The sequence below is a fragment of the Malania oleifera genome, chromosome 12 (genome assembly GCF_029873635.1).
Source record: "Malania oleifera isolate guangnan ecotype guangnan chromosome 12, ASM2987363v1, whole genome shotgun sequence".
In the NCBI taxonomy this organism is placed as follows: Eukaryota; Viridiplantae; Streptophyta; class Magnoliopsida; order Santalales; family Ximeniaceae; genus Malania; species Malania oleifera.
Window position 1 is genome coordinate 34321239 of NC_080428.1, and position 26668 is coordinate 34347906.

Below are 26668 nucleotides of genomic sequence, written 5' to 3' on the forward strand. Positions count from 1 at the left end.
TTTCGAAATATTTACCAAATTGATTGTTGGTTTTTGATTTTTATTTTCATAAATTTTGATAATGATACCAAACTGTCCCTTAACTCACCTTTTTAAATTTATGCATATGAAAAATGCATGTGCTATGTGTAAGACCATCTTATATTAAAAAATTATAAGAATATAGTAGATGGTATGGTGTTCAAATATTTGGAACAATATGAGCAGCTAGAAAACACATAGTTAAAATGATTGATCAAAATTTAATTATTGAAGAATAAAATAATCTTTTGGGCATTCCGAAAGGATAAAATAAAAATAAGACGCAAAAACAAAAATGGAAAACATGAAAAGAAAAAACTATTGAAACAGTGGGATACATCTCTTTTTAATGGTGGCGTATAACATATATGTGGAATCCATTCAAGCTGAACGGCTGCTTGCTTCAGTTCTGCAGCTTCTTTCAACGTAGCAACATCGTTTGTTCCGCCCAACCTCGTCCCCTGCTCTCTCTCCCTCTCGCAGGACTCCCACCGCTGCAACCATGCAATCCCTTCACTCACCGACCCTCCGAGCTTCCCCTCTCGACCCATTCCGCAAGCATTTCCACCACCACGCCTCCACCCCGCACACACCTCCCTCCAGGATCTCCTTCATTTCCGCCTCCTCCTCCACCTCCGCCCCTAAGCGAGAGAAAGACCCCAAAAAGCGTGTCGTCATCACCGGAATGGGCCTTGTCTCCGTCTTCGGCAACGACGTCGACGCCTACTACGACAAGCTCCTCGCCGGGGAGAGCGGCGTCAGCCTCATCGATCGCTTCGACGCCTCTAAATTCCCCACCCGTTTCGGTGGCCAAATCCGCGGCTTCACATCCGATGGCTACATCGACGGAAAGAACGATCGCCGCCTCGATGATTGCCTCCGCTACTGCATTGTCGCCGGCAAGAAGGCCCTCGAAGATGCTGATCTCGGTGGCGACAAGCTTTCCAAGGTCTGTCCTTTATCTACGATTTTGAATTAGTTTTCATTTATTTCATTTCTCTTTTTTTTTTTTGAATTTCTTTTTGTTGTATTGTTGTTGTTGTTTTTTTGGATTCTATTTTTTAATTTTTTTGGCGGTAATTTGTTATTCTGATTTGTTATCTGCTTGTGCATGTTGCGTTTTTTGTGCTCTTGCATGTAAGTTGGGGATTGGGGGTGGGGTGGGGTGACTTAGTAGCTCCAAGATTATTCGTTTGTCAAAATTGCGAATCCAAGGGCAAGATTGCTGCTGCCATGAATGCGTTATAGCGACTCTCAAAGGGGCAAGCTCGTCTAATGAATTCATTTCTTAAAGTGAGAATGACTAAAGTCATTCCTTTTTACTTTTTTAATTTTTGATATTCCCTGCAGAGAGGTTGTTCTCTTATCATTACTTGTAGCATCTGGGTTGCATAATTCCACAATGGACTCATGGCAACCAAATTCGGCCTTAATTTGCATTGCAGCCTTCTATGAGTATCAAATCTGTGGCCTTTCACTATTTTAATTGAGAAGATTTTACTTCCCATGACCAGCTGCAGAGCATGAAGCAAATAATAGACAAAAAATGTGTATCTGCATTACATAATAAATGTTTATCTACTTCTTAAAACTTACAATTGATGGTTGGTGTTATGAGTTGCCAAAGAGAAAGAAAAAAGAGAATTGGTTGATGGTCTTGTCATTTTTGCGGGGAGTGTTTGATTCATAACGAAATCTGTTTGTGGACTGTGGAAGGTATTATTCTATTTCTTGTTCGACCTTTCTTGCAAATACTATACAATATCTCTATTTTTAGTAAAATAATAAATGCAATTTCTTGCGCTTGATTCTTTTAAAAGCTCTATGGGACTCACTGACTTGATTGATTTCACATTATTTGCAGCTTGATAAGGAGCGAGCTGGAGTTCTAGTTGGAACCGGTATGGGTGGTCTTACAGTTTTTTCTGATGGTGTTAAGGCTCTGATAGAAAGAGGTTACAGGAAAATAACCCCATTTTTTATTCCATATGCAATAACGAACATGGGGTCTGCCTTGCTTGCAATTGATATCGGGTTTATGGGCCCAAACTATTCAATATCAACTGCTTGCGCAACATCGAATTTTTGTTTCTATACTGCTGCCAATCACATCCGTCGAGGCGAGGCTGATTTGATGATTGCTGGGGGAACAGAAGCTGCCATTATACCCATTGGGCTAGGAGGTTTTGTTGCTTGTAGAGCTTTATCTCAAAGAAATGATGATCCACAAACTGCTTCTAGGCCATGGGACAAAGATCGAGACGGCTTTGTCATGGGTGAAGGCGCTGGAGTATTGGTAAGTTTATGTCTATGCCCTGGATTGGGATTTATAATTTTAGTTTTGCTGGTTTTCTTTAGTCAGAAGATTCATTTCTTTATATATATTGATTCTGCGCATGAGAATGCTTGCTGTGCAAGATCAGGAAAAACTTACTGGTATGACAGATTCACATATGAGGAATCCTGAAATTTGAACAATTGATTGTGAGGGAAACAATGCTTAATGAATTTCTTGGGTATCTGTATGTTGTGCATATAAGGCGGTACAAATAATCATGTGTCTTTTGATGGAACACCCAAGATATCCTTTAGCACCTACATAGGAAGTCACAAAAATGTTTTCCAGTCAATATTTAGATTGTTTCTTGTTTTTTCATTGATTGAAGACGAGGCCTATGTCTTACCATCTTGAAGCTCCTCCTGGATTATATCCTCGGATAACTTATGTACATGAGTTCAGTTTGCCTCCCCCCTTCTCTCTCTCTCTCTCTCTCATGCAAGCTCTTCCATTGAATGCATTATCTTCAATTATTGCACAGTGACCACATTATGAAATTAATCCTAAAAATTCATCTGAAAGATTTATGATTCTCTGGATAGATAATGGAGAGCTTGGAACATGCAATGAAGCGAGGTGCACCAATTATTGCTGAGTACTTAGGTGGTGCAGTCAACTGCGATGCTTATCATATGACTGATCCAAGAGCTGATGGACTAGGCGTTTCATCATGCATTGAGAGTAGCCTTGAAGATGCTGGTGTGTCACCAGAGGAGGTACAGTCTTTCTCCTTCCAACCTGGAGATGGTATCACACATAGCAGATAGATAATTCCATTGATGCAATCTGTTAATTGCTTCACTTCTTTGTTGCACAATTTGTTTTTATTTAACCTCTTTGTTGCATATTCTAACTGTAAAAAGATAAATTAAACATGCATCTGATTGCATACCCTTAGAGATGAAATGGTATATGGCAATATTCCCTCTTGTAGTCCTTATTTTTGTAAGTTTTTCACTAAAAAAATCCCACAGCTTGTTATCATTTTTCTCTCATTACTGTGAGAATTCCAATATATTGATTCATTTGTGTTACTAATTCCTATTCCTAAAGATTGGAGCAATTAAGTGTTATTTGAATCTACAAATTCGATAAGATATGAAATAGGGAAAAAAGAATTGTAAAAGTAATAGTTCTTTTGCACTTGTTTTAGTAATATAAGAAATTCTTTTCTGTTGAGATATTAAGTTCCTTGCAGTAAAAAATCCTGTAATTACGATTTAAGTCTGTCGACTGAATCGCTGATGTTGTTTTTCAAAACTCAATGGTTTGGATCTTAGGTATGAATCTTTTTGTTCAGAATAATTTTCCATTTATGTGCTTCCTTTAGGGGATAACCATTTATCGGATATTATTTTGGGACCCGGTGATTGAGAGAGTGGGGAAAATATTAGAGGGTGGAAGATGGCTTGTCTTTTTCTAGGGGCTATAATAACTCTCATTAGTGGCTCTCTAGCGAATATTCCTGTTTATTTTTTTCATCCCTTTTCAAAATTCCCTTTAGGGTTTGCTGGAAGTTGGAGAAGATTATGAGAGATTTTTTTTTTTTGTGGTTAGGTAGGGGTGACGATAAAAGGGACCATTTAGTTGATTGGAATGTTGTTAAGAGGCCTAAGTTAGAGGGAGGTTTGGGGCTTGGTAATGTGGTTTCTAAGAACATATCGCTAATAGGGAAATGGTTATGGTGGTTTCCTTTAAAATCTAATTCCCTATGGCACAAGGTAATAAGATGTAAATACCAAATACATAGGAATGGATGGGATTCCAAAGGGAGTGGTACTCATTCGAGTCCTTGGAAGTTTGTTTCACTGTTTGCTAGTTTTTTTTTTTCCTCTCACTCATTTTAAAGCAGGTATTGGGGATAAAATTCAATTCTAGGAGGACATTTGGTGGGTGTGCCTTTGTTGGAACTGTTGTTGCTGCGTCTTTTTAGACTTTCCACTGTTCATGATGCAGCAATTTCAGCATTTTATTCTTTTGAGGGTGGCTTTCTTTCTTGAGATTTTCATTTCTTTAGAAGTCCCAATGAAAGAGAGGTTGGTGAGTTTACTCTTTTACTGGGTATGCTTGATTCTTTCGGGCCAAATTCATAGGGGAATACGAGGCTTTGGATTTGGGATGCCTCAGGGTCCTTCTCTCCAAAGCCTTTCTTTTCCAGTCTTATAAAATCCACAAATCCTAGCCCTTTCCTCTTACACAAAGCTGTTTGGAAAACAAAGATTCCTTTTAAAATCCAGGACTTCATTTGGACTTCAATTATTAACAGTGAGACTATTTGTCATTTTTTCATTAATTGTAATGTAGTAAGATGCTTGTAGAACAATTTGTTTTTTGTACTTTGGTGAGGTTTGGATGGCTCTAGCAACAATTTAGGATTTTTTGAAGGTGAAGTTTTGGGGTTTTGGGAAGAAGGAGAGGGAAAGGATATTTTGGGACTGCTGTTTTTACAATCTTGTGGTGGCTTTGGCTGGAAAGGAATGCTAGAGTTTTTAAAGATTAAAAGGCTTTCTCCAAGATTGCTGTGGGAGAAAGTTAATTTTCTTTCTTCTTTTTGGGATCATTCTTTTGGGGTATTTTTGGGGTTTTTTTGGGGTCTTCAGCTGTCCAACATTCAAAGCGGTTGGAAGGTAGCTTTGAGTAATTTTTGCCTTCCATGTTTGTTTTCTTTTTAAGGACTTGTTTTATTCTCTGAAAAATAAATAAATCTTCCATTTTAATCTCAGGATTTTTTTTTTTTGAGAAAAAGGAGGAGTATCTTAATAGAATAAGAATGCACAGAACAAGAAAATGACGAATCCTTCAAAAAAAAAAAAAAAGAAGAGAAAACTAAACTTGAAAAACAAATCAATAAATAAAAAGCAGCAACCAATCACACTGAACATCTTCAAAACACATTCCCTTGAAACAGCCAGCTGCAACAGCGCCTAAAAGAGCCAAAAACAATCTTATTCCAAACCAAACTGAAGAAGTCTTCTTCCCCTTAAAAATGCAAATTTTACTTTCCAACCAAATGCTCCACAACACAAAAAACAAACCACATCTGTATTGAGCAGGCTTGTCCTTACCCCTTCTGATACCCAAAAAATAAATGGCTAGAATATCCTATCCTCCACGGGCTCTAGACAAACACAATTTTCTCCAATAAGACCAAACAGCTTGTTCCAAATCCTCCAAGAGAAAGAACAATGCAAAAACAAATGATAGGCTGATTCAGAACTATCAAAGCAAAGATCACACATCTGAAGACAATGCCTTAGAAGGTTTCGTAGTTAGGGACAAATTGTTAGTATTCTATTATGAGCAACCAACCGAATCAAAGCCTTACTTTTAGAGGAAACTTTGGCCTTCCAAATTATTTGAAGGAAAGAAAAGGACATGTTCTCCTGGTCAAAAACTCAAAAGAAAGAATTGCAAGAAAATTCTCCAGAAGATACCAACACCACTTCCTCACATCCTCCCCTATTGGAAGGACAGCAATCCTCCAACAAACTCAACAAAGACGCAAGCTGCTCCACCTCTCTAGCATTCAAAGATCTATGGAAATGAAAATCCCATGAAAAAAATTGTCCCATTAGAAAGGTAAAAAGAAGAAACAGCCCCATTATGTAATGAAGAAAGACGATACAGATGAGGAAATGACAAAAAATGAGCCGAATTCTCTACCCTAGGGTGTACCCAGAAACGAATGTGCATCCTGTTACCCACCTCAAATTTGGTATTAGGAATAAAATGTGGATATAGCTGAGATATAAATCTCCAAGGACTCAAAAGAAGATCTAAACCCTACATTTGTATCCCACCCATTTTCTTGTATGCCAAATTTACTTCTAAGTACTTCATACCAAAGTGAGTTTTCCTCTAAAGGAAACCTCCATAACCCTTAACTTTTCAAGACAGTGTTTTTAGATACTAACTTCCCAAGGCCCAAACCCCCTTCTTTTTCAGACCTACACACCACCTACCATCTTACCAAATGATCTTTCTTCTCCCGAACACTAGACCAAAGAAAGTCTCTCATGATTCTCTTAAGACTCCTAGCCATCTAAACACTTACTTTAAAAATAGAAATAAAAATAAAAACAAAGTGACCTATGATGTAGGACGTGCAGCGGGTATTTGGTTGGATAATTTCAACCCAATTAGGGCGAATTGTTTATTGGGTCCGAAACCCAAATGTGCTTAGTTAGTTAGTTGTTTAAGTATGTTTGTGTAGTTTTCTTGTATTAGGATATTTTATGTTGGGGGCTTGTTTGTAGTTATTGTATATTCTAGAGGTATGTTTGTAATGCAATATAGTTTTGGGAGTATGTATGTAATTTCATGTGTTTAGAGGCTTTCTTATAATTAGTGTGTGTAAGCCATGATGTGGGCAGTCATTGATGAATTTGAATTGAAGTGGACGTGAATTTTCTCTCGGTATCTTCTCTCTTCTCCCTTCCCCTCCTTCCTCTCTTCTAATTTCTCCATGGCTGCAGAACCTGGATGCTGCCCCTGCATCATTTGGTATCAGTGCCTAACCACGATCTCCATTCTTCCATTTCAATCCACCCATTCTCCCTCACTTTTCTCCTTTCTCTTCTTCTTCCTTCTTTTCTTCTTCTTTCTTTTCTCCATTCTGATCTCCTGTTCTGTTCGTAATCCCCTGCTGTCCAGCAGCATTCTACCCTCTTCTTCTTCTCTGTTTCCCTTCTCCTACTCTTTTTTTTTAATTCTCTCCTATAATTCTCTCTAACTCTCTGATTTCTGAATTCTGCCTCTACTTGCAGCAGTCTCTGTCCAGCAATTCCTCCAATCTTCCATTTTTTATTTTCTTCTTCATTCTTTCTTCTTGTCTTCTTCTCTTTGTTTCCCTTCCATCTTTCTCTCTCTCATTCTTCTCTTTTTCTGAAAAAAAAAAAAACGAAAATGCAGTTCTGTAGTTTCTGAATTTTTTCTGAAATTCCAGCCATGTCCCCCTTTGTTCAAACACCACTCTGCAGCCACCATCCTGCAACACCACCCATTCAATTGAAAACAGAAACCCCCGAAACCTCTCCCCTCAAAATTGTATGACCGTCCGACCGGTCGTGTGGCCCCATGCGCTGGTCAAACTTCTGTAGCCACCGATCCCTTCAAAATCCACCCTTTCCGGAGTTATTTGACATGCAGACACCACCACTGTATTCCCCATCCCTTGATCTCCCCTCTACCAAAGTTTCATTACCAGAGGTGCCTCGTTGGTGGCACACACACCCCACGCACTGGCGACCTGCAACTGGGAAACTTCCACAGTTTCCTGCAATTTCTAGTCTCGCGAAAAATTGCTTCATTCATGAGATTTTGGTTTTTATCCACGATATTTTGACCTGCAAGAAGATATTTTGTTGTGTACACAATATATTGCAAGCAAGCACGATAATTTGGCGCAAAACTCTAGAAATTGTTGTTGCCAGCATAAAAAAATCAGGTTTTATTGCTGTATTTGTGAGTTCTTTTAGTGAATTTGTTTCTTTCTGCATGATACTCAAGATTAAAGGTGACTTGAAAATTGTTCTTAAATAATTGGAAGTGAAGTTTGTGATTTGCTTCATATAATTGCATGATGGTGACCAATGTTGAATTGTTTGCAAAGGTGGAGTTGTTATCTGGTAGGGTACAAAACATGCAAAAATGCTTTGGAGACTATTACTGGTGCTTTGAATAGGCTAACTGAAGTTGCAGCCTTAGGTAAAAGATCCATGGAATTTCCTACCAAACAAGATGGTGGAATAGCTGCTGTACTGAGCTTTTGAGTTGTGTGAAGGCCGAAATAATCATTTCAGTAAGGGAATTAACTAGGAATCTCAGATTTTAATGGGGATGGTTTGCTTGATGAATTTGATGATTGGGTGTATTCTATGGAGTATTATTTCCGGTGATATGACATGAATGATGCTAGCAAGTTCTACTTTGCTGAATCGAAATTGAAGGGAACTGCTTGAATTTGGTAGATTAGACAGTGGGAGATCTTTAGAAGAAGGAGATTTGGTGAGATTACAATGTGGGATGAGAAGAAGCGAGCCATGCCAGGAGCAATTTGTGCCTCCCAATTATCAGTAACGTGTTCATCTCCAGCTCTTTGATCTGAAACAAAAAGAAAAGACAATGATAGAGTACACTAGTAGATTCTATCATTTGGCTATTTGTGCCGATAAAGAATGGAAAAAGGATGTTATGATAGCTTTGTACAGAAAAGGGTTGAAGCCAGTTATTGTCTTTAAACTTGCTGCATGTCGTCTCATTAAAATGGGGATGTGGCACAGCTACATCAGCCATTCGATTTGAGAAGAATACTAGTGGAGTTATACGAGAGAAGACAGTTGAGCAATTCGTTGAAGGTGTTCAGACTAATACCTCTTAGAAGACTTCTTAGCCTTCTGGAACAACTTTGATGAGCCAACCATTACTTAAATGCTTTAAATGTGAAGGTTTGGGACATCGGGCTGCACAATGTCCTAGCCAATTCATGGCTCTTGGGGAAAAAGAAAAAAGAAGAAGATGATGATGCTCAAGTAGTTGAAACTGAAATATAAATTCCAGGTGGCTTAGATGATGATGACAATTTCAAGAACCTGTTTAGTGCTTCGACATATGTGCTCGTCCCACAAGGTTAAGGAGACAAAGGATTGGAGGCGGACCAACATCTTTCTAGCTCAAGTGATATGCCAAAAACAGCTTTGTACTTTGGTTATTGATCTTGGTAGTTGCATAAATGTAGCTTCTGAAGAAGCCGCAGAGAAGTTAAATTTGGAAGTTGAGCCTCATCCTAAACCATACAAAATTGCTTGGGTGAATAATACCAACTTGAAGGTCTATGATCACTGCTTACTTACGTTCAAGATTGGTTCCACTATGGAGACAGTGCAGTGTGATATCCTTCCTCTCAAAATTTGTCATATCCTTTTGGGCCGACCATGGTCATTTGATAGGAAGGTGAAATATGATGGATATGAGAATTCTTATTCCGTCTCCATTGACAACAAGAAGTATAAGTTGATGCCACCACGAATTCTTCCACTCAACAAGTTGAAGCGTACTGCTGGTTCCTTTCTATAAAACGAGTTGACTATATTCATGGTGATGGACTCCTTGGTGCTTTCTCCATCGAGTTATTTTCAGAAGGAAGGAATTGATGTAGGATGAGAAGCGCGGGTATTTGGATATATCATTTTGACCCAATTTGGAGGCCTATGCCAAAGAATAGGGTGAATGGTTTATTGGGTCCGAAACCCAAATGTGCTTAGTTAGTTAGTTGTTTAAGTATGTGTGTGTAGTTTGCTTGTATTAGGATTGTTTATGTTGGGGGTTTGTTTGCAGTAATTGTGTATTCTAGGGGTATGTTTGTAATGCAATGTAGTTTTAGGGGTATGTGTGTAATTTCATGTGTTTAGAGGCTTTCTTATAAATAGCTTGTGAAATCCATGATGTAGGCAATTGTTGATAAATTTGAATTGAAGTGAACGTGAGTTTTCCCCTGCTATCTCCTTTCTCCTCCCTTCCCTTCCTTTCTCTCTTCTAATTTCTCCATGGCTACAAAACCTTGATGCTGCTCCTGCATCACTATACTAGAAAGATAATGCTGTATAACAGGAATTCCATCACCTAAAAGAAAAAGAGAACCCTTCCACCCACACTTAGGCACTTTCTCTACCATAGGCACCCAAAAACCCAAGACCTAGGTTTACTACCCAAAGGAACCCCTAAGTATGTCAAAGACCATTCTAGGGTGGTACACCCCACTAAAGAAGCCTACTTAAAAAATCTAGACCCTCCCAAATTAATACATGCAATTCCTATTTTACCTAAATTCAACTTATTTTTTTCAATAGCAAAAGAAAATATTATAAAAAAGAGTAGAATTTACAAGAGGGAGAATGAGACATCTCTCAAAGAAGATTTGGAACAAACCAGAAACACAACTAAACCTATAGAAAGAGAAGAAAATCAACAAGCCAGCACATTCCTTCAATCTCTTTGAATCTCCTGGAAATACCTAAATTCACTTTTAATCCACAGACACACTCAACAAGTTGTAAAATTATGTGCACATTCAAAATAGACTCTATTATCAACTAAGAAGAAAATAATGCCTGGAAAACTGAAGATAAGACACTATGATCCTCTCATTGCCCACCCCAGTACCTCCCACAAACCTTGTATTAACCGACGTACCAATTTTTCTACTCATATAATCAACAACCTAGACAAACAAAAATGGGGAATAAAATTAATCTCTCCCTCCTGCACCTCTAACTCCCTAATAGCACTCTTTTTTTTTACATTAGCCATTTAGAATACAATCATCCTTCCAAACCACTTGCGTTTAAACTTTTGCCTCCAACTCCTTGCTTCCTTAAAAGTAACCTCTTCTAACTCATTTATTAAACCCACCCTCTTGACCTCCTCATCCACTAAAATCATCCTTCCTCCTCTTTTTTGTCCAACAAATCCAATTCTTCCCAAATAATATTTTTCTTATTTCGACAACAACAAGAAGAACAGCAAGAAGCCTCGAGTCCCACTAGGTCGGGTAGGGCTTCATGAATCTTTTTTTGCCAATTCACACAATCAAGGGCACTTTTTTAGGACATCTTAAGAGCTATTAAATCCTTCCTCAAGATCTCATTAAATGCTATTTTATACCCTTCTAATACTAGCAATATTAACTAATTCACTCCTCCTCATTGGTCACTATTTGACTTGCTTTTCAAGTGCCCAAACCAACTAAGCTGCCCCTCCCTTATGTTATCTTTTAGGTGTGTTATGCTTGGATGATTACAAATGTATTTTTTTCCTGAATTTATCCTTTAATGTTGTACCACTCATCCACCTTAGTATTTGCATTTTCAACAACTTCTACTTTTTGAATATGTTGTTTCTTAGTTGTCCAACATTTTGACTATAAACTATGGCTGGTCTTATTGCCATCTTATAGAATTTTCCTTTTAAGGGTATTCTATGATCGCACATACGCCCAAAGCACTTCTCAATCCTATCCAACTTGCGTTAACTCTATATATTACATCCTCTTCAATTTCTCCTTTTGCTTGCATAATAGATCCAAGTTATCAAAATTTACTAGTGTTATTAATTTCTTGATTCCTCCTTACATGGCTGAAATCACATTTCATATAATTTGTCGTATTTCTACTTATTTAAAAACCTCTAGACTCTAAAGCTGCTCTTTATAGTTTAACTTGGATTCTACTCCACTTTTCTTTTAATGAATCAGCACAATATCATTTGCAACATGGGATCTCATTTTGGATACCCCTAGTAAATTCATCGATCAGTAAAGTGAAAAGATAAGGGTTCCAAGTAGAACCTTGATGTACACCTATTGTGATTGGAAATTCTCTAGATTCTTCTCTTGCAGTCCTTACGCTAGTTGTTACTCTATCATACATATCCTTAATGACATCAGTATATATACTACATGCTCCTTTCTTTTTCGAAACACGCCATAAAACTTCTTTAAGTACTCTATCATAAGCTTTCTCTAGGTCAATAAAAACTATATGCAAGCTCCTCTTCTTTTCCCCTAACTTCTCCAATAATCTTCTTAAAAGAGATAGATTTTGTTGTCAATCTCTTAGGCATAAAGCCAAATTGATTCTTTGAGACCTTTCTAACCTAATTCTTTGTTCAATCACCCTTTCCCACAGTTTCATTGTATGAATCATAAGTTTAATTCCACGATAGTTATTATAATTTTGAATATACTTTGTTTTTGTATATAGGCATTAACGTGCTTTTCCCCACATTTCGTTTGGCATTTCTTGGTTTTTATAATAGTGTTGAATAGATTAGCTAACCATATACTTCCATTAGATATTTCCAACTTTAATTGGAATGTTATCTTGTCCTAAAGATGGCCACTTCTCATCTTTTTTCCGCCTTTTCAACACAAGCTTAAGCCTTTTAAGCTTTCTCATAAACCTAAAAACCCTCCCAGCCCCTAGGAACCTCCTTATTTTGGGAATTCCTCACCAAAAAGAGACTTACGATCCAACCATATATTTCAAACCTAAAAGGCACACAACCCACTTGACCTTTCTAGACTATGATAAGTTTGGAAAATGATTAGACACGGAGCTAGGCAAAGCCGATTGAGAAATATTCGGAAATTCATCTTCGCACGCATCACAAAATAAGAACCTATCCAAATGACTAGCAACAACCCTCTCCCCACCCACTGACTCATAAAATAAAGTGTTATCCTTTTGAAAGTCCCTTAACTGACACCCTCTAATAAACCTTGAAAATTTACTTGTACTCGAAGTGACCGTCCTCCCTTTTTCTTCTCCCTTGGGAACCTAAGCACATTAAAATCCCCCTAACCACGTAGGCAAACAAAGCTCAAAAGTGGCATAAAGCTCCTCCCAAAAAAAGATATTAAGTGCTGGCCTAAAAGGATGATACATAGATGAAAATTGCCACTGATCCCTACTTGTAATATTGAACAAGATCAGTAAGGAAAAGGAACCCACTAAACTATCAATCTTACAAATGGGTCGAGTGTCACAAATAATCAAAATCATTGCCCAACCACATGCACGGCCTTGGAAAGGAAGAAACTCCCATTCCTTCAACCTCCCCTCCCAAATACTTCTGACCATCTCCCATCCTCCTTTTCAAGTCTAGTTTCTTGAATAAAAACAATATTAGGAGCACTTATACCAAAACTACCTTTTCAAGTTTGGTTTCCAGAATAAAAGCAATATTAGGAGCACTTCTACTCAAAACTTCCTTAATGAGCCCTCTCTTGCTCACACCCCCTAGTGCTCTCACATTCCAAATAATTATCTTGATAACTTAACTAGTTTATCCCCCCTCTTATCAAAACCCTTATCTCCCCCATAATTGGTAGAATTTGCTAGCCCATTCAACTCCTTTTGGACCTTATTTTTTTCTTTCTATCACAGGTCCTACGAGAAACTAGCTCCTTCAATTCCTTCCGTAAAGGATTCACTACTTCAACACCCATCCCCTCAAGAAGCTCTTGCCGATCACGGTTGTCCCTCCAACTCATCAACGAGTAGGTCAATTTACCCCCATCATTGGAATTCCTTCCTTTGGCACAAGTTACTATCAGTAATTTCCAACATATTAGTAGGGTGATATACTTTTTTTTGGAGCATTTAGAACCCTTATATTTTCCTTATTCGATTCAATCACAACATTATCCAGATCATTTCCTTGCTCCTCAGCTTTCCACGAATCTTATTTTAGTTGGTCAATTAGTTGATAACAATTGTGCTGTTAATTTTTTCGGTAATGGTTGTGTTGTGTAGGACGAGGTAATGGGGGAGCCGATCGCGAAGGGACCTAAAGTGGGGCACTTGTTTCCACTACTTTTGCCTGTTCCAACACGTTCTCCAGTTTCTTCTATTAAGTCTTTTGCTTGTAATAATGTTTCAGATCTTAGTATGGTGTGACATCGTTGTTTAGGCCATCCCAATACTTAGATTTTATCTCATGTATTGAACTCTGGTTTACTTGGTAATAAAGAACGTTCTTATTTATCTCTTGAGTGTGCCTTTTGCAAACTTGGTAAAAGCAAACCTCTGCCCTTCCCTTTGCATGCTAGTAGAGCTTCTCAGTGTTTTGAGCTTATCCATAGTGATGTTTGGAGACCTTCCCCGGTTAGTTCACATGAAGAATTTAAATACTATGTGACTTCCATTGATGATCATAGCAGATTTATTTGGGTCTACTTTCTTCGCTCTAAATCTGAGGTTTTTCGTACTTTCACTAAGTTTTTAGCGTATGTTGACAATCAATTTTCTACTTCTATTAAGGCACTACGCATAGATTCTGGTGGTGAATATGTGTTTACTAAGTTTTAGGCATTTTTGGCTTCTAAATGCATTATTCATCAACGTTCATGCCTTGCCACTCCTCAACAAAATGGAGTAGCCAAATGGAAAAATTGTCATCTCCTAGATGTGGTCTGTACTGTCTAGTTGGAATCCTCTGTTCCATCCTTGTTTTGGGTTGAGGCCCTGAATATTGCTACTTGATTAATCGTTTACCTTCTCAAGTCCTACTCAGGGAGTCTCCCTATTTCTGTTTATTTGCTAAGCAACCTAGTTACGATAACCTCCGTACTTTTGGTTGTGTATGTTTTGTTCATTTACCTCCTCATCAGCGACATAAATTATCTGCTCAAATTGTTTGATGTGCATTCTTGAGATACAATGTGTGTCAAAAGGGATTTGTTTGCTATGATCCCACATTACATCGTACACACATTTCTAGGAATGTTATTTTTTTTGAAAATCAACATTTCTTTCCTGTGTCCCTTGTACCCTCCTCTCCTACTGTGATTCTCCCCTCCTTTGAGGAGCAGTTCTCAGATCTTCATCCAGTGAGTTCTTGTTTTAAACTAGGTATTGTCTATACCCGCTCACAGTCTCTTCCGGTAGCTCATCCGATATCTGATCCAACCATGCTCTAGATTCAGTCAGTTGCAGCACCTCCAGAGCCTTTGGTACGTCGCTCTTCTCGAGTGTCTGTACCCTCAGACAAGTATGGGTTTCCCTCTTCAAGTTCTGGTAACTTTGTTTTAGCCCTTACTGCTGCATTGTCCAATTTTGATATTCCCACTTCCTACGCACACGCTGCCAAGCATGATTGTTGGCGACAAGCTATGCAGGAAGAATTGCTGCTCTAGAGGCCAATCACACCTGGGACATTGAGCCTTGTCCTCCTACCATTGTTCCTCTGGATTGTAAATGGGTTTACTCGGTCAAGGTCCAATTTGATGGAAGTCTGGATCGTGACGAAGCTCGCCTTGTTGGATTTGGGAATAATTAGGAATATGGTGTCAATTATGAAGAGACCTTTGCTCTTGTGGCTAAGATGACTACTGTTATTCTGGCTATTGTTGCTTCTAGTGAGTGGCCACTACATCAGATGGATGTCAAGAATGCTTTTCTTCACGGGGATCTTAAAGAGTGTATTTATATGAAACCACCCTCGGGCTTGTTTCCCTCTCTGACTTCACATGTGTGTAAGCTTCGTCGTTCTCTTTATGGTCTCAAACAAGCTCCGAGGGTCTGGTTTGATAAATTCCGCACCACTTTATTATAATTTTCATTCAAGCAGAGCAAGTATGAAACTTCATTGTTTCTTCGGAAATCAGACATGGGTATTGATGTTCTTTTGGTTTATGTTGATGATATTGTGATTACTGGTTCCGATTTGGCTTTGCTTGCTTAGCTCAAGACTCATCTCTCAAAGTCATTTCATATGAAAGATCTTGGGTCTCTCACATATTTTCTTGGTCTTGAGGTGAATCGTGGTCCCTCCGGTATTTCACTCAATCATCATAAGTATGCGAGTGACTTGGTGGCCACAGCTGGCCTTCGGAAGGGCACTTCTGTTGATACTCCCATGGAATTAAATGTCAAGCTTCGCAAAGAGGAGGGTGATTTACTTGCTGATCCTAGTTTATACCGGAACTTGGTGGGTAGTCTTGTCTATCTCACCATTACTTGACTAGACATTTCTTTTGCTGTACAGCAAGTCAGCCAATTTCTTCAGACTCCTCGTCATCTTCATTTGGCTGCTGTCCATAGGATCATACACTATGTTCATGGCACTTCTTCTCGTTGTTTATTCTTCCCTGCAGGCAATTCTACTTGCCTTGCTGCTTATAGCGATGCTGATTGGGCTGGTTGTGCGGATACACGTAGCTCCATCACTAGTTGGTGTGTGTTCTTTGGTGATGCATTGATCTCTTGGGCGATGTCTCTTGCTTGTTCTGAAATTATTTGGCTTCGAGGCTTGCTTGCTGAGCTAGATTTTTTTGAGACCGATCCTACACCTTTACATGCCGATAATACAAGTGCTATCCAGATCACGGCCAATCCTGTCTATCATGAGCACACGAAGCATATTGAAGTCAATTGTCACTTTATCCGTGAAGCATTTGAAGCTCGTGTTATCACTCTGACACATTTCCACTGAATTACAAATTGCGGATATCTTCACCAAGGCTCTCACTCGTCATCGACATTGCTTCCTAAGTAGCAAATTAATGCTTGTTGATCAACCCGCATCAATTTGAGGGGGGCTATCAACGGAACAGCAAACAGCAAAGCAAAAGATTTCTTTCCTTTATTAAGCCCACATTTAAATCCTTATATTTCAATTCATTATTTTGTACAATTAGCATATATTTAGTTTACATGTATAGGGCTTGGCAGATTATAGTTTACTTATATAGGGCTAGAATCGTGCTAGACCTTGTTTACTTTCCATGTATAGCATTCTTGTAAAGTCTATATATTATATACAGAACTCAAGGCCAATTGATTCGGCCATTCACAAAATATTTGACATAATCGACCCCTTCTTAAAATTCCTGACCGATCACCCAATAAATTACCCAACCAACTGCTCCATCAGCTTCCTCATTATCCAACTGACTATGTACCTTAAGGTCCAATTCTGCATTAGTATTCTCAGGCCCAACATGCCCTTTCACAGGCCAAGTTTTTGATCCTCCAACTGTCCAATGTGGGCTCTTTCAACTCCTTTTTTGCTTTTGAACTACAGTCCATGACTAATTCCCATTCGAAATAGGCCCAATACGTGAAGGTCAAATCTATTTAGCATTTTAAATTCTTTCCAAATCCTACCCTGTCTACTATTTTCCCTTTCAAATCTGTACTAAATCCCTGATTTTCTCCTCTGAAATCTCGCCACACCATCCCAACCACAACATCCAGTTGTTCCCTTGCAAGAAACCCTGAATCATTCCTTGGAAGGTTGACAAAGAAGGTTGGCGTAAGATAATCACTGGAAATGCTCTGCCTTCTCTGTTTCCTAGGTGTCGATATTTCTCGAACCACACCCACAGCAGAACAATTCTAGATTTCTATTTGGGTTCACTTCTTTACCAGTGGGAAGTTCGCACAAAGCATTCCAAAACTTTCACCAGCCTTCTTCTTCTTTTTTTTCTGGAATTCTGACTGAGAAAGATCTCCTCTTTCCTTCACTTTTTGAGACAGAAGAAATGACCTCCTTGGTTGAACAGTTTGACAATAACAAAACCTCCTTCATTCCTAAATAATGATCCTCCTTAACCCTTGTCAAATTCACAAGGTCCAGACATGAACTGATTCATTTGGTTCAACAGCCATTGAATTTCCTTTGCATTCAAAAGCAAAAAAGAAGTACACCTACCTGCAAACTCCAATTTGCACACCAAACTGTCCTTCAAATTATTCAGGTTGAAAATCTTCCTACCTGTACCTGCTTTAAAATAGTTTTGAAAACCCATAATCAATTAATAGAACCCACTAAAAATATTCGGGGGGAATAAGAATCGGAAAGTAGTCTTATTGAAATCAATGGAAAGACTTTGTCTCTCAAATGGAAAAAATGGATTTTCGGAATCAATGGTGGGTGGTTTCAGGCATTCTGGACCATGGTGGTATTGTCCCAAGACACGTCAGCCCAGAACTGTCAAAGCTTCTGTAGTCCTGTTCTCTCTGAGAATCAAAAAAATTATTAATCTGCTACAGTTTTGCCCTCACCTTATGTTGAAGAAGACTACGGAAATGAAATATCACATCAGTTCGAGTTTGCCAGAATCAATGGTGTATTCTGGTTCATCTCTCTCACATTGCCTCTTCTGTTGGCCCTCTTAATGTGTTCATAACAGTATTCCAACTCTCTGATCACTGCTAAAGGACCAAAGGTAGTGTTGAACCCATCTCAGCAGAATCAACAATAAATATTCAAATTAACGAGGAGTATTCCAACTCTTTGGTCACTGCTCAAGGTGGTGTTGAACCATGTCAACAGAATCAACAATAAATATTCAAGTAAACAAAGAGCTCTCCCAATTTCAGGATTTAAGACAATGGGATTCTAGTAAGCCCACAAACATTTTGTTAAGGAATCTCATTGTACTGAACAAAAACTATACGTTTATGCCTTTGGCTATTATGTTCTCTTTTATAAAATAATGGTGGTTGCCGTACTTTGACCATGTATGTCTCCATTAAGGATAACTTGAAATTTGACAGAAGGTAGGCTGATTTAGTAACAAGGAATAATAAATATGTTACTCTGATTGCATTTACTTGTGGTGTACGGCCACGACTTCTTTAAGTGCAGTTGATTACAAGATAAATCATTTTCTGATTGAAAAGTCGTAGTTTAAAAGGGGTTGACATGACAGGGGCATCAACTGCTCCCAGTTCCCAACAGGAAGGATCCTTGTGGAACAAAACAGTAGGTCCACGCTGGGTATGGAAAGTCGTGTAAAGTGTCCTGCCAAACTTTTATATGGCCCATTTGGGGGAGGGTGTGGATTACCCCGACCTTGACTCAATGGGCTCAGAGCAGCTGTAGGGAAAGGCTGGTTTGGGACTTCCATAATTCATATTCCTCCCTTTGTTCTTTTCTGTTTTTTTTTTTTTTCGGTCTTGGTTGTTTTTGTTCTGTCTGTAGTGGTTTACCTAGGGTGAAAAAAAAGGGGGCTTGAGGGATGATCCTTAATGGGGGCTCATGATGCAAATAAGCTACTCCCTTCCTTTGCAAAAAGATAATTTTCTTGATAAATGAACAATTTATGTTGCAATCAACAAACGCTAATTGTAATTCTTATTTTTTTTCTTTATTTTTGGAAGTTCATTAAAATTACAATTAAAAGTATGCAGGTAATGATAGCCTTGACTGGAGTGCAGTAACAGGACAAAGTGCTTCATATGGTTCTTTGCACGTAAGACTAGTTGGAGCATATTGATCATGAAAAAGTTAATTTACATTAGTGGAAGATAGTACTTTCACAATCCCCGTCATATCCTTAACCTCTGATGTTTCTTGTTAGAGTTAACATTCACGATCCCTGTCATATCCTTAACCTCCGATGCATCTTGTTAGGGTTTGAGGCTATCTCAGGCTTGGAAGAGAACCTTGGCAAAAGTGCTCATTCCAAATAACAATTGGAGAGAGCACAGAGGGGACCTTCCTTGCTGGTCTTTGGGTTGTAAGATGGGATCCCTTCCCAATAGTTACCTTGGTCTCCCTCTTGGAGCCAAATTCAAAGACAAAGGAGTTTGGAACCCCATTATTGAGAAGCTTGAAAGGAGACAAGCAGCTTGGAAAAGAAATCTGTTATCAGAAGGCGACAGAGTCACCCTATTAGGAGTGCTTTGACAAATCTCCTAGTCTATTTCATGCCCCTCCTACCCTTACCGGCTTCATTTGTAGAAGATTGAAGGGAATATAAAGAAGATTTCTTTAGGGAAGCTTTGGGGAGAAGTTTAAATATCACCCTGTTGGATGGAGAGTGGTTAAACAGCCCATATGTTTGGGAGGTTTAAGGCTGAAGTCCCTTCGCACTTCCAGTGAAGCCCTCCTCGGGAAAAGGTTGTGGAGGTTCATGAAGGAGAAATGCCACTTTTGGTGGGAAATCATCGCTTCTAAATATGGGCTCGAGCATAACGGATGATTAGACATACTAGTAGAGGACCCTATGGAGTGGGAGTTTGGAAATTTATCAGGAAAAGGATGGGATGATTTTTTTCAATATGCGAGATTTCAAGCGGGGAATGGGGTCAACGTTTACTTTTGCCATGATATTTGGCGTGACAACAGGAACCTTAGAGCTGCCCTTTCATTCTATGTACAGTTTGACTTGTGATAAAGATGCTCTCGTCAGCCATCATCTCTAAATCTCTGATCGGGGGGGTTTTCTGGAATATTTCTTTCACAAAGGATGTGGCAGACTTGGAGCTTCTTGCACTCTGACTTTTACAGCAATCTCTATTATTCTGGTGCCAAAAAATCTCCAGTAAACCAAAATGGTCTTTGGACAGAGATGGTGTTTTCACTGTTGGATCTTTCTACAAGAAGCTCTCTTTGATGGGAATAAATTGCAACAACTCCCCTTGGATTCATATTTGGAAGAAACAGCCTCTGTTTTAATCTTGGACAATCTACAGAAAAGGAGGGTAGAGGTTCTACCAGTAACAAATAGATGTTTTCTTTGTGTGGCTGACGCAGAATCAGTGAACCACATTCTTCTCCACTGTCCTTGAACCAGAAATTTGTGGAACATGGCTGTGTCATTGACTGGATATGAGTGGGTTACTGCTAATTTTAAGGGAGGGGAGATTTGGGCTTGGAAAGGCATCAGAGCCACCAAGGAGAAGCAAAAGCTTTGAATCTTGTCCCTCTTGGCATATTTTGGCGTGCTTGGAAAGAAAGAAATAAGAGAGCTTTGAAAGATTTAGTTACTCCGCTTCAGATTTGCACAGAACAGTGGATTGCTGTTGTTTCCAGCTGTCACAGTGGGCTACTTGTGAATGATCATACTGTAATTCTTGATGTTTGTGACACTCTACAGTGGATGACTTTTTGTACCACAGGGTGGCATCCCCTTGATGCCCAGCTAATGAGAGTTTCTCTTTACTGAAAAATGAAAATGTTGAATTGTTCAATATTTGCGACACATCATAAAGTACTTGGTCTTGAAGCTTCATCCCAGCAGTGATGTCTTTGAAGTTTTTTTTTCTTCTCCTGCTGAAAGTTGAAGCTTGAAGCTGTAGTCCTGGTCTTCTCATGTTATTTTAAATTGCATATTTGTTGAAGATCTTTTGGGCAATCTAGGCAGTCCAAACTTTAAGACTTAATTCTAGTTCATACAATTTACTAATTTTGCTATTGATGTGAATTAAGATGCCGCATTATTGTGTCTTGTTGCAAACCTTCCATGACAATACTCTGCTCTACTTAGCTAAAACTTTTTAAATTTAAATGAATAATCTAGTGTTTGTTGATGCTTTATAGATTTGATAACCAATGAAAGACGAGCAAGAGTGTGAAGAGGATGTGATGATGCACTCAGAGCAACTAAGTCTTATTTTGAAATTGGAAATTCATAATTGAAATCCATCAGGGCCGTTTTGGAACCTAGAATGGGAAGGAGTGGGATTAAGAATCCTATTTAGTAAATCACATTCTTAAGAATTATGTATAGTTCATTTCCATTCATGCATTTGAATCAATGACATTGGAATCAGAATCATTAGGATGGATGTATAAGATGTTAAAAATTTTTTATTGTAATGAAATGGCAATATTGTGATTTTGAGGCATAAAAACCCATTTATCCACCTGGATTACCATTCCTTCCTCCCCCATGGAAATCCCTGTCTGGATATCCTGGTTTGGAAGTCCCAGTATAGCAGTGTGCCACGCATTATTCATTCCTATGCCTGTTGTTCCTGACACTGGTTTTATTCCTATTCCCATAGATTCATACTTGGGTCTCAAACATAACCCTGGGGTTTTTCATACAAAATTTAAGAAACAGATACTTACCTCCTGCCATCCCACCCACCCACCCCTGGCACCCTCTGCAGCTGTGACAGGCACGAAGTCTTCTCCAGTAGAATGCAGCGGCAACTGGGATCCTATAAATTGTTCTTTCTTCTTCTTCTTCTTGTTGTTGTTCTTGCTGTACAGAATCCTGTGGTTGAAAGTGCAGAAGGGAGGAAACAGCATTGAAGTTTTTTCTTTTGCTTGCAAAATTGTAAATGCAGATATATTTCCGTTGTTTTTTATTTTGTTTCGAAGTACATTTTTTTTTCACTTGCTCAAGTGATAAAATTGCCTCAAATTTTTTAATGACGTGAATAAGCCAATAGATGGATACATGAGTTTTATTTATTTTATTTTTTCAGGTTAATTACATAAATGCACATGCAACTTCCACTCTTGCTGGTGATTTGGCTGAGATAAATGCCATAAAAAAGGTGTTCAAGAACACTTCAGAGATCAAAATCAATGCAACCAAGGTGAAAAATACTTGCTCCTTTCCCTCATTTGCTTTTCTGTACTTTGTCCTATGCTTAAAACCAGAGCAGAGTACGGTGATGTTGTTGACATTATTAATTTAAATTTCCATATTTTTTTTCTTATTATTTGTATTATTTTTCCCAGTCTATGATAGGGCACTGCCTTGGTGCTGCTGGGGGATTGGAAGCCATTGCCACGGTGAAAGCAATAACCACTGGGTGGTTGCATCCTTCAATTAATCAATTTGTATGTGCTACTTTATTTTTGTTACTATTTCTATTTCATTAAGGAAAATTTTTCTACATTTTGCCTTAGTTATTTCTTATTCCGTATACAATTCCACTTTATGGAATTGATCCTGGTAGTTGCTGTTTTTTCAATATTATTGCATGTCATCTGTCTCTAAATTTTTCTATAAAAAAAGTATCAAAAGCAAGTGTTTCGCCTAATAATGACCACACATGCTGGATTCATATATTTTATTATGCAGTAGAATGAATGACATTGATTTATGGTTATTGTTCTATTGCATGTTGAAGACAAATACTTTTAAAACTGGATGGATTATTTTTTTCATTTCCTATAATTTTTTAAGAAGTGAGTAGATACAGATATCTGGAGTTTTCATGCCTCTCAAATTCCTAGTTGTGTAGTTTTGTTTAGATACATAATTAACACATATTGTACTTATTTTTAATCATTAACATTATGGTAGTATGCGTGCCTCTCAAATTCCTTTTTCGGTAGTTTTGACTGACTATATGGCATGTTGTTGAAAACAAATACTTTTTAAAAATGGATGATTTTTCTTTTTCATATCCTATAGTTTTTTAAGAAGTGAGTAAACACATATCTGGAGTGTGCCTGCCTCTCAAATTCCTATTTGGGTAGTTTTGGTTACATACATAATTAACATGTATTTGTAGTAATTGTTAATAATTAACATATATTTGTAGTAATTGTTAATCATTAACATTATAGTAGTAGGTTTATTTAGTAACATTGATCTCTCACGATCGTTCTTGCTCCATTCTTGATGTTGTTGCTTTCTAAATTTTCGTATTAATTATGGAATGTTGCTGCTCTGTCCCAAATTTCTGTACCTCTAAACTCAACCCCAGATATTATAATTAAATGGTTCAACTTTTGGGGGAACCTGTTTGATGGTTGATGTATTCCTTCACTAAATGCAGAATCCGGAGCCCTCAGTTGAGTTTGACACTGTTGCAAACAAAAAGCAGCAGCACGAAGTGAATGTTGGTAAGATGCTCGACACCCCAACCTCCCATGATGTCTATTCTGTAAATGTTTTAAGGCAGACATCCTAAATTCCTAATTGAGGTGGTGTAACTTGTGTCAACTGTCATGATCCGCAGGCATTTCAAATTCGTTTGGGTTTGGGGGACACAACTCTGTGGTGGCCTTTTCAGCATTCAAGCCCTAAACCATCCTGGTTGTCATCGGCATCTTTTTGTAGGAGAGTAATCTTTGCATATGCCAGGCTTAGAGAGCCTGCATTCTTTCCTTTGTGACTAATTGGAAGTTTGAGTGGCCAATTGGCCTATTAGACTTTGCTCCGATTTTTAATTATATTAATATTTAGAGAGTGGATGTGCTGAAATGGAAAATACCACTTCTCTGGCCTTTGTGGTAGCCTCTACTATGTTTTTGTGCCACTTTATTATTTTTATTAAAGCTTTATATACATTGTTGGCTCACAATCTAATAACTTAAGCATTTAAGTAGAAATTTAACATAAAGTCAAAACTACTAATTGGGTGGTTCCTAAGTTCTAGGCTTATTGTCCATATTTATTGTGTGGTATTTAAAAATTTATTGTATTCCTATATATGATCGTGTTTTAATCTCTTCACATATGACCCACAATCTAATGACTTAAGTTTATCTGGTAAAATGGTAATCTAATAATAATAATAATAATTATAATTTTTTAATTGGCTGGACATTTGGATAGGGTGGAGTGGAGAGAACAATAAGAAATTACTTTTTTGTACTTGTGTTTGGCTTATGTGGACAGGAGCTGACTCAGAAATTTTCTTCAAGCTGAATGGAGGAATTAATAGGGAACTAAAATATGCATACAATGTTAAGAGGTTCCATATTTGAATTTTGAGAAGGATGAAAAGGGATATGAGATGGGAGATAATCTATCTATCTTGTGCAATCTAAGTTTAGTATTGGCTTCTAGCTAAGTTAAAAAAAAAAAGAGGGGGGAAGAAGAGAAGGATAATAGAGAGAGAGAGAGAGAGAGAGAGTAAAGATGGAAAGGGATATGAGATAGGAGATAAACTATCTATCTTGTGCAGGATAGGTCTAGTATAGGCTTCCAACTAAGTCTAAAAAAAAAAAAAAACAGGGGGAAGAAGAGAAGGATAAGAGAGAGAGAGAGAGACGGAGGAATAAAGAAAAAAGAAAGAAAGAAGAAACGGGTTCATTTTTTCCCCCTTTTCAAATAGGAGAGATTCGAATAATACAAATATATATATATATTAAGGGTAAGAGATACTCTTGTCAAATTTTATAAATCTTCTTTGAGGTATTGTGAAAGATGCAAACTTCTCATGAGATTTAGAAAGTTGGCAAATTACTTTTTTTGCATTATTTCTATATACTTATACGCATTGCTATTCATACCTTTTGGACAAAGAGGAGGTACGTAAGTTTGAAACTTTAATGGAAATCTACGTTTTTTTTGTCAAGTTTTGAGAGAGATTTATGAATTTTTAAAATTTTAAGAACTTTGCATCTTTCACCTAACCCTGAAGGTTAGTGTCTTTTGCTTAAAAATAATTATTTATCTTAACAAAATAAAACATCTCAAAGTCTCTTTCTCTCTCTCTCTCTCTCTCTCTCTCTCACACACACACACACACACACACATATTATGACTTTGAAGTTCAATGTGCAAATGGGTTTATTCACATTTAATGAGGTCTTATGCAATTGTATAATATACTTTTAAAAAATTCATATTTGTTTGATTTTAAAAATTACCTATAGGCTGTCATCATTTTATTATCCAAGATTTTTTCCGATGAGGGTAGTATCGTAAAATGACTATGCATTTTCATTTTTTCATCTTATTAAACCAAATATAAGAGAGAAATTAGTTTATCTTTTCTAGTATTAGTTATTTCTCTCCTCTCTGCTTCTCCTAGTCAAACGCACTTAAAAAAAGGGAAAAAAATATAATTGTTTGGTAAAAGAAATTGAAAAAGAAATTAAAATATACACTAAAAAAATGATTTTATGTGCTGTTATCTTGTTCATATTTTATCCGTAGGTAAAAAAAAAAAAATCTAATTTTAAAACACATTTGAGGTGATAAAAAAATGCAATAAAAAATTGGTTTTCATTTTTTCCCCCCCTTTTTCCTTATAAAATTCATAATCGAAAAGTCTTAACCTCATATTTGGGAGCTTCGAGTTGTAAGTTTGTAATCTTAGATTTAAGTTTTTGTGAATTTGAATAAAATGTATAAAATTATACCGAGTTTGCATAAATTTAAAACTAAAGCCTTAAATCATTGCTCCAACCCAATTAATAATTTTTTTTAGTATTTTTGAAATTTATAAGGAAATTTAAAAGATATAAAATAAAGAGTTTGTTTAGGAATGAAAAGTATTTTTTTAGTTTAAAAGATAGAAAATAAAGAGTTTCTTCGTGTATACAAAATAATTTTTCATTTTTTAATATGTTTCAACATCCGAAAGATAAAAAAAAAAAGAATTTATTTAGGCGCGTAGAACACTTTCCATTCTTTTATTTCTAAATTACAAAATAATTATAAAATGATTTTTTAATTTTCCAAAAATGATATAAAGTAGTGATTGGAATCATGGATTTTGAGATTTGAATTTGAATTATGGATTTACAAATAAAAGCTCAATATTACTTTATACAGTATTTTGTCAGAAGTCACACAAATCCAAATTAAAAATCTAAATTTCATGCACCAAAATGCAGAGTAAGATATTTGAATTCCAGAAAATAAGAAAAAGAAAATTTCTAACTTCACTATATAAATTTAAAAAATTAAAACAACGTGATATTTTTATAATTATTTTAAAATTAAAAATAAAAAAATATTTTATTAAATAAATATTGCCAAAACTTTTTACTATTTTTATTTAGATGTCGTAATTTTTTTTTTTTTAAAAAAAAGCTAATTTTTTAAAACCTGAGAAAACTCTTTAAATTGAAACAACACATTACTTCCAACTTCCAATCTTAAAACCCTGATGCATAATCACTAATTAAATAAAGAGTTTCTCCCACACCCTCTTGATTATGTTTGGACAAAGATTTTGTTTGGTTAAAAAAAAAAGACATGAAAAAAAAATAATAATATAATTATTTAATTAAAAAAAAGTTAAACAGTAACAATGTATAAAATTAAATTTTTACTCATTTATTTGATATATTTTTTCTCCCTCACTTTTCATA

At 37.1% G+C, this 26668-nt stretch overlaps 1 protein-coding gene across 1 annotated transcript; it reads left to right on the top strand.

The window, feature by feature from the left end:
• The first annotated feature begins 317 nt into the window (after positions 1–317).
• LOC131144991 (3-oxoacyl-[acyl-carrier-protein] synthase I, chloroplastic) lies at positions 318–23919 on the top strand. The gene is made up of 7 exons (XM_058094005.1): positions 318–970; positions 1886–2317; positions 2902–3075; positions 22087–22200; positions 22346–22447; positions 23395–23461; positions 23578–23919. Exons 1-7 carry the CDS (start codon positions 524–526, stop codon positions 23643–23645), a joined length of 1404 nt encoding a protein of 467 aa, XP_057949988.1. The 5' UTR covers positions 318–523; the 3' UTR covers positions 23646–23919.
• Positions 23920–26668: the final 2749 nt, after the last annotated feature.

Excerpts from the sequence above, each read along its gene's own strand:
- LOC131144991 (XM_058094005.1), top strand. The coding sequence starts at position 524 with ATGCAATCCCTTCACTCACCGACCCTCCGAGCTTCCCCTCTCGACCCA. Across the intron at positions 971-1,885 it reads GTGGCGACAAGCTTTCCAAG|CTTGATAAGGAGCGAGCTGG; the intron begins GTCTGTCCTTTA and ends CATTATTTGCAG. Across the intron at positions 3,076-22,086 it reads CTGGTGTGTCACCAGAGGAG|GTTAATTACATAAATGCACA; the intron begins GTACAGTCTTTC and ends TTATTTTTTCAG.